Source organism: Stegostoma tigrinum, chromosome 23 (genome assembly GCF_030684315.1).
Source record: "Stegostoma tigrinum isolate sSteTig4 chromosome 23, sSteTig4.hap1, whole genome shotgun sequence".
Lineage (NCBI taxonomy): Eukaryota > Metazoa > Chordata > Chondrichthyes > Orectolobiformes > Stegostomatidae > Stegostoma > Stegostoma tigrinum.
In genome coordinates, this window is record NC_081376.1 from 33,736,559 (window position 1) to 33,748,937 (window position 12,379).

A 12,379-nucleotide genomic window follows, 5' to 3' on the forward strand; every position below is an offset into this window, starting at 1 on the left:
GCACATGTAGTACAGTTTAAGAATCCCAAGGTACTTTGAGGAGAAAAATCAAAAAACAAAAATCAGTTCAGTCAGACAATATTACTAGGTGTTAAAGACAAGTATTAAAGAGGAGAAATAAGTGGGTATTAAGGTGGAGAAAAGACTGAGGGAGGGGTTTAACGGAGAGACTTCCAGAATGGCACTGTATTTCCAAGGATCAGAATGGCCTTCCCTATTCCAAATAATACCACTATTAATTTGTGCAATGGGAAACACAGACTGAAACTGCCACTTCCCAGAGTCCCTGCAGTCAGCTCCAGAAAATGCCGACTTACCTGTTGCCCTGTTCAGTGCTTCCATTTACCAATGGAATCCATTTACTTTGGATCTGGAAAACAATAGTAAGAGAAGAGTTTGACATTTCCACCTTGAGTATAACTAAGCAACTGAGTTGGGGAAATCTGGATTCACTCCTATAAAAAGTGAGTATATTTTAACTAGTTTATTCCAACACATCCTGATGCTTGCTTCACCAGTTACTAACCTTCAATAAACTCCGAACCAGTTGGAATAAATTTTACTTTAGCACTGGGAATCCAATTTACTTTATCTTATTCATAAAATGTATTTCCCATTTTCTTAAAATATAATTAATTATAATGTAATAAGAATTTAATTGGGAAAGTACATGAAGTCCCAACTATTCATGGAATATCATAAATAATTTAAACTACTGAAATAACTGCAAAATCTAGAAATTAAACTCTCCACTTCCATTCAATATGGATGTACCCAAGGTTGGGATCGTAATGTTTGTGTACATATTCTTGTCCAGTCAGGGGTAGTAACTGAGGTGTTGAGTTCAAATCCTACCGAGGCAAGTTGTAAACTCAACAAAAATGTTTTATTACTAAAGCCCGAATAACCAATTAAAAATCTGACTGGTTCACCACTGCCCTTTGAGGAAGGGAGCCTGTCAACCTTGTTGATCTGGACTTCCGGTGAAACCACATGCCAGAGCGACTCACGTTTTGTTTCTGCTGTCAACTGACAAATTATCAGATTGATTCAACTCAATTTGCCAGGGTAGAATGTGAACATGACACCTTGGCTAATCCAGTAATAATTAAGATACCAAACTTGCATTTCTATATTGCTTTTCACAACTTCAGATGTCCCAAGTGACTTACAGCCAATAAAGTACCTTTGAACTGTGGTCATTGTTGCAATTTAGGACATGTGGCAGCTAATTTGTACATAGCAAGTTCCCACAAACAACAAAATGACGATGATGTGGAGGTGCTAGTGTTGGGCTGGGGTGGACAAGGTCAAAAGTCACACAATACCAGGTTACAGACCAACAGGCACATTTGAAACCACAAGCTTTGTCTCAATTCACCTGAAGAAGGTGCAGCGCTCCACAAGTTGGTGATTTCAAATAAACCTGTTGGACTATAACCTGGTGTCGTGTGATTTTTAACAAAATAACCAGACAACAGTTTTAGCTATGTTGTTAGATAGATAAGGTATAGCCAGAACACCAGTTAAAGCTGTCCTCTTTCTAAACAGTGGTCATCTGATTTTTGACATCCACCCATGAGGGTTGTCAGTTTGAATTTCATTTGCAGGGCAGCACCCACTCTGTGCTGCACAGGACTGAAACCCAAACTCTCAGATTTCTCACTCAGAAGGCACAAGTGCCAAGAAATAAACCAGAACTGACAATCTAACATGGCATGAAAGATTAGTGAACATTTAGCACATACAATGTTTTTACTGGACAGTATCCTATTGGCTAAAGGTGTAATGTTCCTGTAAAGCAAAGTCCTGATCTAAAACAAGCTTGATCTGTGCAATCAATCCCAGTCACACAGCATAAACTACTATCAGGCAGCTGTTCAACAGTCAGCCACCTGTGAAAGAATCCCGTTTTCTGATATACTGTGAAGCTGATTTAGGGTGATCTTGAACCAGGGATTTGGATTGGTGACAATGCACAAAAATTAAAATAGAAACTAAAAATTTTCAATCATTTTAGTCAAACTGGACTGAAATCCTGACTGCCATATTAACTTTGTCAAATAATCGTATACAAGTGGTTTCTGTGGTGTGACGCACAGGGAAAGCGATATGAAGTTTGTCAGTCTTGTAGGTTTAGATTACAATCTAAAATAGACCTCTGGAATGGATGACCTAGATACCACTGCATACAGATTCCCAACACATGCTCTGAAGATAGCAAGCGAGCACATCAACATTATATATCAGCTGGATGAGACACATATCCTATTTATCAGATACAAGTCTGCCTCATAGCCACAATTGTTAAGGCAACATTTAACAGAAGAATCCTCTCCAGTTCTGACAAGCAACAGACAAACAGACTTGCACCAGGCAGTTTCAGGTCTCCATGGTAGCTCTCCAATTTTACAAATGCATTTGATTATTAGAGTAGTGTCAGCAGGAAACTGCATTTCGGCAAGGACAGAATGACATCATTTCACCAGTTGACAGGTGTTTTTAAAAACAGGGTGAATTACGATGGCCACGAAGGTGAATGGATAACGGAAATAAATCCAAACTTAACTCCCAAAAGGGAATTAAGGGGCGGGGGTGGAGGAGGAGGAGGAGGAGGAGGAGTGTGGTGGGGTGGAATTAGAAGGGCGAATGAGGGTATGTTCTTTCAAGACACGCTGTGGGTCAAATTGCCTTCTTCTTGTAGGGACACAGAAGCAGGAGTAATCTGTTAAGCCCATCAAGACTGTACACAATTAGATGATGGTTGATTATCTACCTCAACACCAACTTCGCACACTATCCCCACACCCAGTATCCAGATATCTATCAAATTTTTGTTCTGAACCTGCTCAATGACCGAGGTTCCACACACCTCTGGGAGGACAGAATTCCGAAGATTCACTACATTCTGAGGAGTTTCTCCTCATCTCAGTCTGAAGTGCATACCCCTTACTGTGGAACTATATCCCTCATTCTAGATTCACCATTTGGGGAAAGATATTACCTACATTTATCCTGTCATGGCCTGTTAAGAATTTTGTGAATTTCAATGAGATCACTGCTCAAACATAGTTCAATCTCATCAACAAATTGAGAAATAATTTTTTTTAATCATCCTGTTCAGATACTTTAAAATATACCTCTGTAGGAGATGGAAGTAAACTCTCACCTTCTGGCCTAGGGATAGAGCTACAAAAGCTACTCATTGCTCAAGAGCCCTTAAACATTTGGAAGTGTTTACAATTGGTCCCCACATCATTTATTTAGACTGTGCACACTTGTGGTTCCAGCACTGATCCTCTCAGGACCAGCGACAGTGCCCCTATCTCTGGGCCAGTAGGTCAATGTTCAATTCCCGCCTGTTCTAGTACTAAGTAACAACTCTGAACAGGTTGATTAGATATTAACTACCCTCCTAATAACAGACTGCTATCCTGAGAGTGGCCTGTGTAATTCTACTCTCCTTTCTGGAAATAGTCCCAGCACCTCAACTCTCTGCTCATAACAATTTTTTTAATACTGTTTCTCTTCATTTGTTTGCGGAAAATGGCTGGGCCAGTATTTATTGCCCTTGAACTCAATGGTTTGCTCGGATCATTTTATAAGCTAGTTAAGTGTCAACAACAACATTACTGTGTATCTGGTGTCACATGTATTCCAGACCAGGTAAGGATAACAAACGTCTTTAGCAAGAGGACATTAGTGAACCAGCTAAGTGCTTTATGACAATTGACAATGGTTACACGGTTGCCACTTGCCAAATTTTATGGACAATTTTTTAATGACTGAATTTTAGTTTCACCATCTGCAATGGATTCAAACTTATCCCTAGAATATTATACTGGGACTTTGGATTATTTGTCCAGTGGTATTACCAACTGCATGATCACCTCCCCTAATTCAACATTTCTAGCACGCTGCACATCAGTGCTGCATCTTTCTTGGGGTACCCAAATTGTCTGCACATTTCCTTGTGCAAGTTTATCCTCTTTTCTTTATAACGCTTGATAAGAACAAAGCTTTTCACTCTAATTTATGGCTTTATTGTACAGAGGAAATTTATATCACTCTAATGTATTTTCTGAATAACCTCAGTTCAATGAGGCACTTGTGCTTGAGTTTTTTTCAGGAAGCACTGCATATTATAACATGTGAGGTGACACAGGGTGTTACAGTACCTTTTCAATAGTGCTTTCTTTATTTACGTCATACACAACGCAAACCACATTTGCCTAAAAGGAGAAAAATGAAGATATGAGCACTTGGTTATTTGATAAAGAATAACCTCTGGGCAACTCAGGATTAGCACCTCCAATTCAAAGAAGTGGAAAGGTAAGCTAGGTATGACAAGCAAAACCTAGAAGATTCACTGATAAAGAAGGAGTTGAGAGATTGTAGAAGTGGAAAAGTGTAAACAGCCTTAAAACAGTGAGCTACATCCAGGATCCAGACCTGACCCTCCACTTCCTGGACTCGGTTCGCTTTGTTACTTTGCCTTTAGGCTAATAATCCTGATTATCATGTGCATTGGGTGTAGACAGGGTCATGTCCCCTTCAGGGGGACAAAGGAAGAGAAGGTAAAGATGGATCAACCACTATCTCTCTCAAAGCAGAGGAAACCACAGTGACACATGGCAAAACTCCAAGGTAATGGTTCCCAGGTGAGTCAGGATGCTTGCAAATTAATGTTTCCCTCCTACACCTAAACAAATGCCGACTTTTGGAGTTCTAAATCACACCTAAAAGGACTGAGCCCATGGTTATAAACACTGCACTAACTACAAATCTGAGAAGTCCTTACCCGGTTAATCTCATCCTGGAGCTCATCTTCTGTCTGCTCTGAAGCTGTAAACAAAGAAAGTTTATTAAGACCAAAAGGCACAGGAGCAGAAGAGGCTTGTCGGCCTATTAAATCTGTTCTGACATTCAATAAGATTGTAGCTAATCTGATAATCCTAAACTCCTTTCCTGTCTTATTCCAGTAAACCTTCAATCCCTTACTGATTAGAAATGTATCTCAGCAATGAATATACTTAAAGACCCAGCCTTGACAGCTCTCTACAGTAAAGAATTCCACAGAATCACGACATTCATGACAGAAATTCCTCATTTCAAATGGGTGACACCTTAATCCGAGATAATGCCCGCTAGTCCTAGACTCTCCCACAAGGGGAAACCACCTCTCAACATCTACGCGGTCAAGCTCCCCAGGAATCCTAAATGTTTCAACAAGGTCAATTCTCATTCTTCTAATCTCCAATGAGTACAGGCTCAAACTACTCAACCTCACCTCTATCTGCCAAGTTTTCCATCACTCATTTAACCTTTCTATCTCTCTGTGTAGACTGCTTACATCATCCTCATCACTCACATTCCTACCTATTTTTGGTGTCATCCACAAACGTGGCAATAGTACGTTCACTTCCCTCATTCAAGTCATTAATACATAATGACTAATTTGCACAGACATATACATTTCATGGTTTGGCACCAATAACATGGACCAAGCTTGCACTGAGAAAGAGCAGTGCATCAACACACCTTTCTCAAGAATTGGATGAATCAGGTTACCAAACAAGGTCAAGACATTCTCCATGATCTGTGATAATGGGAACTGCAGATGCTGGAGAATCCAAGACAATAAAATGTGAGGCTGGATGAACACAGCAGGCCCAGCAGCATCTCAGGAGCACAAAAGCTGACGTTTCGGGCCTAGATCCTTCATCAAAGATGGGGATGGGGTGAGGGTTCTGGAATAAATAGGGAGAGGGGGGAGGCGGACCGAAGATGGAGAGAAAAGAAGATAGTTGGAGAGGAGAGTATAGGTGGGGACGTGGGGAGGGAATAGGTCAGTCCAGGGAAGACGGACAGGTCAAGGAGGTGGGATGAGGTTAGTAGGTAGGAAATGGAGGTGCGGCTTGGGGTGGGAGGAAGGGATGGTTGAGAGCAGAACCCTCAACCTATCCCCATCTCTGATGAAGGGTCTAGGCCCAAAACGTCAGCTTTTGTGCTCCTGAGATGCTGCTGGGCCTGCTGTGTTCATCCAGCCTCACATTTTATTGTCTTGGGTTCTCCATGATCTGGTTGGTTTCCACCTTGACTCAGAACAAGTTTAATATTTGGGCGACATAGATTAGCTGACCATAATTAGGTCAAAGGTCAGACAATAAAACTGACTGTACAAACAAGAGTGGACAGAGGACACCGAATTTCTGCTCCTGGTCATTAGCAAACTTAAGCTTAATGTTAGTTAACCTTGGATAATGTAGCATTGCATACTGTTTCAGCTCAGAGATGACAAATGACCACTCATATTGGTCAAGGAGTAGGTATTAAGCACAAAACTGTACAGAACTCCTCTGCAGTTCATCAAATTCATGCCACAGTAACTTTTATATCCAAGGGCAGATGGAGCCTCAGTTTAACACTCCAAAAGACGGCACTCACTCTGTACCGGAGAGTTCACCTAGCTGTTCCATCAAGTTCTTGGGGTGGGGGTTGTGTTATGATTCCAGCTGGTGGCAATTCTAGACAAACCAGATCCAAGCGTGAAACCTGGTTTGATAGCCAAAAAAAACTTGCGGTTTGTTTGTTTATTGTTGCAGCCAGTCACTGAACATTTTCACAAGAGGCTACCAATATACTTTTAACAAAAGAACATAAAAGGTTTAAGCATACACAAACAGAAAATAGCACTAACTTTACTACATTATACGAGAATGAGTTGAAATGATCTCAATTCAACAATCAGAAAGTTTAACCATTTTACCCACAACAACCATCCTACAAACACTTAAACCTCAGTGTAAGGTCACTGTCTCCACTTTAAAGTTCCTTGTTCAGTTGGCAGGGATGTATTTCATTGCTGAAACTTTCTTATTAACTTCTAAGCTGCTCAGGACTCTTTCCTTCTGTCCCGACTGGTTGTCTACTAGACAGTCCTGCTTTTACAGACCTTTTCTCTCAGAATAACTTTCTCTCTGAAAGAAAGCTGCATGTTGGCTTCCTACGTGAACTTATTTCCATCATGTGTGCGTGTCACAGCACAACTTGTTGCAAGGCAACAGTTTTTTCTTTTAATCCTTTCTACTGTTTCTCGTGTACTGAACTATTCATCTCAAAAGGGTTTTTAAACCTCATTTAAAATGCACATAAACTAATCTCCAGACTACACTACATCACTTAAAATTAAACCCTTTCTTTCTGAGCACACACAACATACAAGTAAAAATCAAACAAAATTACACACTATCTCTCCCCTTAACAGCCAAAGTTACCAACCAACAACATGTGAACTCTCAAACTTCCGATTCAAATGTGACAGTGCCAAAAACAAGGCTCTGGTGGACATCATAAATACATAACTACAACAGAACGACAACATCCCTATGTTGCCAGTGTGATAGTACCCCAATGAACAGAAGTAGCACCTTCCTTACCTGAATAGTCAATGATATGAGTCGGAATTCTCTCTGGAGTGACATCTGCAGGGATGGTGATCTCCTCGGCACGTGCTGGCACCTAATCACAAAACATAAAAGTTAGTATGCTGTGTAGCAAGTGATTAGGAAGACAAATGGAATGCTACAATCTATTCCACATAGAACAGGATATAAAAATCACAAATATTTTGCTATAAATGCATAGATGCATTGGTGAAACCGCACTTGGAGAACTGTGTACACTTTTGGTCTGAGATAATGGGAACAGCATCTACACTTTTGGTCTCCTTATTTAAGGAAGCATGTAATCACATTAGCAGATTAGAGGAAATTCACTTGACTGATACCTGGGACATGATGCTCTAACTTAAGAGGGAAGATTTGACAGTCTGGGTCTGTGTGCATTGGAGCCTAGAAGAATGAGAAAGGTGTCAATCTGGATCCAAGTCAGTTGGTAAGACAGAAGCCAAGACATCTTGCTTTGTGGGCAGATTTTAATTACTTAGACAATTTAGTCTTATGGCTCCTTCCAGCCACAAGTCCAAACAGTCGCCTCTTTATAAAAACTGAAAGAACTGCGAATGCTGTAAATCAGGAACAAAAACAAAGTTGCTGGAAAAGCTCAGCAGGTTTGGCAGCATCTGTGAAGGGGAAAACAGAGGTAACGTTAACATTTCGAGTCTGGTGACCGGGTTCTGAGGAACCTCATGCCATCAAGCACTTCTCTTCAATGACGATCAATAATTCTTGGAGCAAGTATATTTATTAATGAAACAATCTGACAACTGGTGAATTGCATCTATCCATTTTATTTTGGAAATCTGCTTTCTAGAACTTTCTTTAGGCTACACAGGTTAATCACCAACCTTTTCTCATTAGCATGAGAGGCTAAAGTTCACTAATGTCCTTTCAGGAAAAAAATTGCCATCCTCCCCTTATCTGGTCTATTCCTGGCTCAAAACTGACAGCAGGATGGTTGACTCTAATTCTTCTCTGGGCAATTAGGAGTGAGCCAAAATACTGGCCTACCTGGAAGCATAAATCTCAAAAATATTTTTGTTTTAAAAGATGACTTTTGTATATCTTTTGAGTCACCCAAGATTCAAAACTTGACAGCATTTTTCTGAATTTAATGTCTTTAATATTTCATTTGTTCTCAAAAACTTCCTTAACAATTGTACGTTTCATTACAATACTCAATTCCAACATATTCTAGCTGGGATCAGGTCTAATTTCAGGTCTAATTGGAGTACATTACCAGTTTAACTGTCAAATCAATCTCTTAGACCGTTTCTTCCCTAAATGCCAAATCACGTTCGTGTGTAACTGGCCAATTTTAACTGGAATGCAATTAAAAATTTCCAAGTAAAACTACTGATCCAAAATCATTCCGATTTATTCTGCCCTACAAGTCTTATACATTTAAAGGCCTCCAAATCCTGACTTCTAATCTTAAATTTCCTTTTATCTCACATCACTCAAATTCCATAGTACGTCTGAACAGAATTCACTGATATGTATCATAATTTTTTTTTGAAATATCAGTACAGTAGGGCTGTTTTAAGATAAATATACTTACTTCCAGCAAAATGGACCTACTGAGAAAATACCACGTCCTTCCTGCATCATTCAACACATAAATCATACTTTTTTTGCTCCCATATCACCTGCATTTTTTAGGTAATTTTAAAAATATTCCCTTTGAAACTTTCCCTCTGCAAAGATGCAGCTTTTACATCAGTTAGCTTACATGCCCAGGAATTTGTTGCTGAAAGAGCTGGCTTCACCCTTTTATACACCATCAGGGAGTATTTTCTCACTGTATAACCATCTGTATCATAAACGTTGGGTGTCCTCTATCTGGTACCTCAATGGTTATGCCAAAATTTTTCCAGTTCTTCAATTCTTTTTGTTGGCATCATTTATCAACAAATCCATGAATTTGTCTGTAGCTACTAAAACTTCACAATCATGAAGCTTCTACTTTTCACAGTACTTCCAGCCCATTTGGTAGGTTGTGTTCTTCTCAAAGTTTTAACACCTCTTCTCATTCTCCTGTCTCTGGATTACTACAAGCTTTCCATCTCCCATGCTCAGCATTGCTTTCACAAGCTTGCAGTCTTTTCCTTGTTTCTTTGGGCCTTGTTCACATCCACTTTTAGAACTCATACACATCTTCCGGCCTTTCACATATTCACCTTATATTGCTATTCCATGGATCTTACTGCGGGTCGCTCACTTGAACATTTAATATTTAAGAGGCAATCCTCATAAACGTCAAAGTGCACTGTGCCTGACCACTTTCACTAACTTGTTCAGAATCCGTAAGTGTGCAGTGAGTGTAAATTAGGAATGCTGTAAAATTGATTTTCCTTCACTACCTGTAACCTCACTCAGACCTTGCACTCTTTCTGCCCTTCTCTTTTGTAACTTACCAAGGCTCCTGGATTAAAATTTAATTCTAATAGCCCTCTACAATGCTGTAAAGTTCTCCAATCATCCTCTGAAATCTCAGCCTTAATAAATGTCTTTCCTCCTCAGTCAGAAATGTTGAAATTATTGTGGTCCTATTCCAAATCACGTTACGATCACTCACTGCCAAATGAATTTCTGGATTTCTCCTAAAATAAAAACAATGTGTTCGCCACATGAAGTAGCCAATTTGGGTTGGTACACCAGGATTGTATGAAATATGTTACCTTGTGATTTCTTTCACATGCTCCATTAATAAAGGGACTGCTGTCATGCTAAATTACGACAGTGCTCGTATTTTCATACACATTCCTAAATACATTACTGCCAAATTTAACTGTATCAGTTAGGAATTTAGCTCGTGCCCGCCACATCAATTCCTATCCAGTTCTTCATTACTCTGTGCTTTTATAGAAGGAGCTGCCTGTAAAGGACATAAGACAACACTTTTTTACTGGACCTCAGTAATCATGACAGTAATAAATTAAATCAAAGCACTATTATTTTCCCTTTCTATATAATGATAGACATTGGCATTTGTAGTCAGTCTATGAAGTGCAAGCTTTTGTTTTCCAACCATTGCTTCAATTTTGTTAAAATCACTAGTTAAAGGGAGTCTCATTATGGGCAATGATGGTGCCCTATGTTACTTCTTTCACGTAGCATATTTTTCACTGATCTCTTCTATAAATTTAATTCAATCATCCCTAATCCGTGCTTCCTTTAGTAGGATTGTTAAACCAGTGAGAAGATGTATGGGCAAAATGCCAATGTACTTTTCAGATAGTTAGCCTTTCTTTTTCCTTTGAACACTGATCTCCTGATGCCAATAACACCTGCTTAATATTTTGATGAGGGGGATTCGGCCTTGTTAATAGGCTGTAATAATGTCCAGATTATGTAAACTATAAACCCACTGACTTGCCAAAAACAATTGTATTTTCATATTTCACATCTGGTTTAATTGAAGCCTTTTTTCTTGATGAGCTGCTCACATGAAGGGTTTTTCACTTGATGCTATCCATGCAGATAGCGGTTTACCCCAACCACATTACAGAGAATCATCAATCTTTTTAGCGGTTTCCACAAGTTGTCAATACAAAACCTGAAGGAAAAATAACTCTCAAATATCTTCACCTTATTCCAATCATTTTTTAATGCATCTAGGTAACATTTTAAGCAATCCACTCCACTGTGCATGTGTATCTACTGTCCAACGAAGTACAATTGAATTAAGTTAACATTCATTCATTTCTGGACCAAAGCTTCTTGTGACTTGTACAATTTTCATTGCCTGATCAGTATCGCCTTCTCTCCTTCTGAGCCCTCCATACCATGTGTAACCTTGTTGTTCCATTTTGGATCATTCATTGCAGAATAGTATTTCAAGTCGCATCTAAACATTTTTTGGCCATACTCCAGGCTTTCCTTTCATTCTTCTGTCATAACAGGAATTCGGGAACTTTAACTATCAGAAGTATCTCAATCCTCATTCCTTTGAGTTACAATTCTTCTTTCATGTGGATTTGTATCGTTTTGGCCCATTTCTGACTAATGTCACATTACCAAATTGAATTCTCGTCCTTTGTGTTACAGCTGAATGTCTCATTTGCGCCACAAAGGCAAATGGGAAAGAATGTTTTTCCAGTTTTTTTTGAAGGCTTGCAACATTTGTTCCAAAAGCAAGTTTCCTTCCGGATTTTCAGTTCACACAAGTAGTCTACCCTTGTTCAACACCTTAGCACTGTCCAACAACTTAGAAGGCCAGAACTGAATTAGGAATCTCCAAGTAAAACTTGTGAAATTTTGCAATCCGTTAAATTCCACTACATAGCCAATTCTCCATTTTAAATTTATCAACTTTTAACTATGGGTCATATGCATTTAATGGTAACCGTTTAGGTATAATCAGTCAGTAAACTTCAATGGAACTTCCAAACCTTCCTCAGTGCCCAATGTAGATGCCCTTGCTCGGGGAATACTTTAGACCTGGTTTTTCTTCTAGTAGGGAACTACAATGCCTTGCTTTTTTCTTTGGTTAGGAAACAATCTGTCCACATATTCACTTCACTGCTACAATGATCATATGTTTCTGGTCCATAAGATTGGCAGGAAGTAATATTCTGGTACTTCGCATTTGATTTCAGTCATACTTCTCCAAAGTAACTCCAATTCAAATATTCTATCTGAAATGAATTTAGTTTCCAATTCTCACCTTGTCACAATCATCCTCTGCAACCTATGTTAAACTGGATCCGAGACAGTGGGTGAGACCGAAAGTGAAACATTGCTCTTCAAGTTTATAACTACTCAGTCTTTCATTTCCTTCCACACGTCAGTCCCCTTTGTATTTACCCAGTAAGTAAATTAATTCTAATCACTGGCTTAACAACTTGTTATTTTATTTAAATGCAAATTGCTGAAGGGACTTGACAGGGTGCATGCTGAAATAATGCTCCCCCTCA

At 39.3% G+C, this 12,379-nt stretch overlaps 1 protein-coding gene across 2 annotated transcripts in view; it reads right to left on the bottom strand.

Moving 5' to 3' along the window:
• The window catches only part of rhot2 (ras homolog family member T2), a 39,437-nt gene that overhangs the window by 23,090 nt on the left and 3,968 nt on the right, over window positions 1-12,379 (bottom strand). Inside the window, exons 1-5 of one of the 2 annotated variants that reach the window (XM_048552295.2) lie at window positions 7,790-7,819; window positions 7,440-7,521; window positions 4,802-4,845; window positions 4,179-4,232; window positions 318-370 (exon numbers count right to left, since the gene is read on the bottom strand). In XM_048552295.2, coding sequence (XP_048408252.1) covers window positions 318-370; window positions 4,179-4,232; window positions 4,802-4,845; window positions 7,440-7,521; window positions 7,790-7,798 — 242 coding nt within the window. In that variant the 5' untranslated portion in view covers window positions 7,799-7,819. Of the gene's footprint in view, window positions 1-317; window positions 371-4,178; window positions 4,233-4,801; window positions 4,846-7,439; window positions 7,522-7,789; window positions 7,820-12,379 lie in introns of those variants that run through there. The other variant, XM_048552294.2, reaches the window with a different exon arrangement.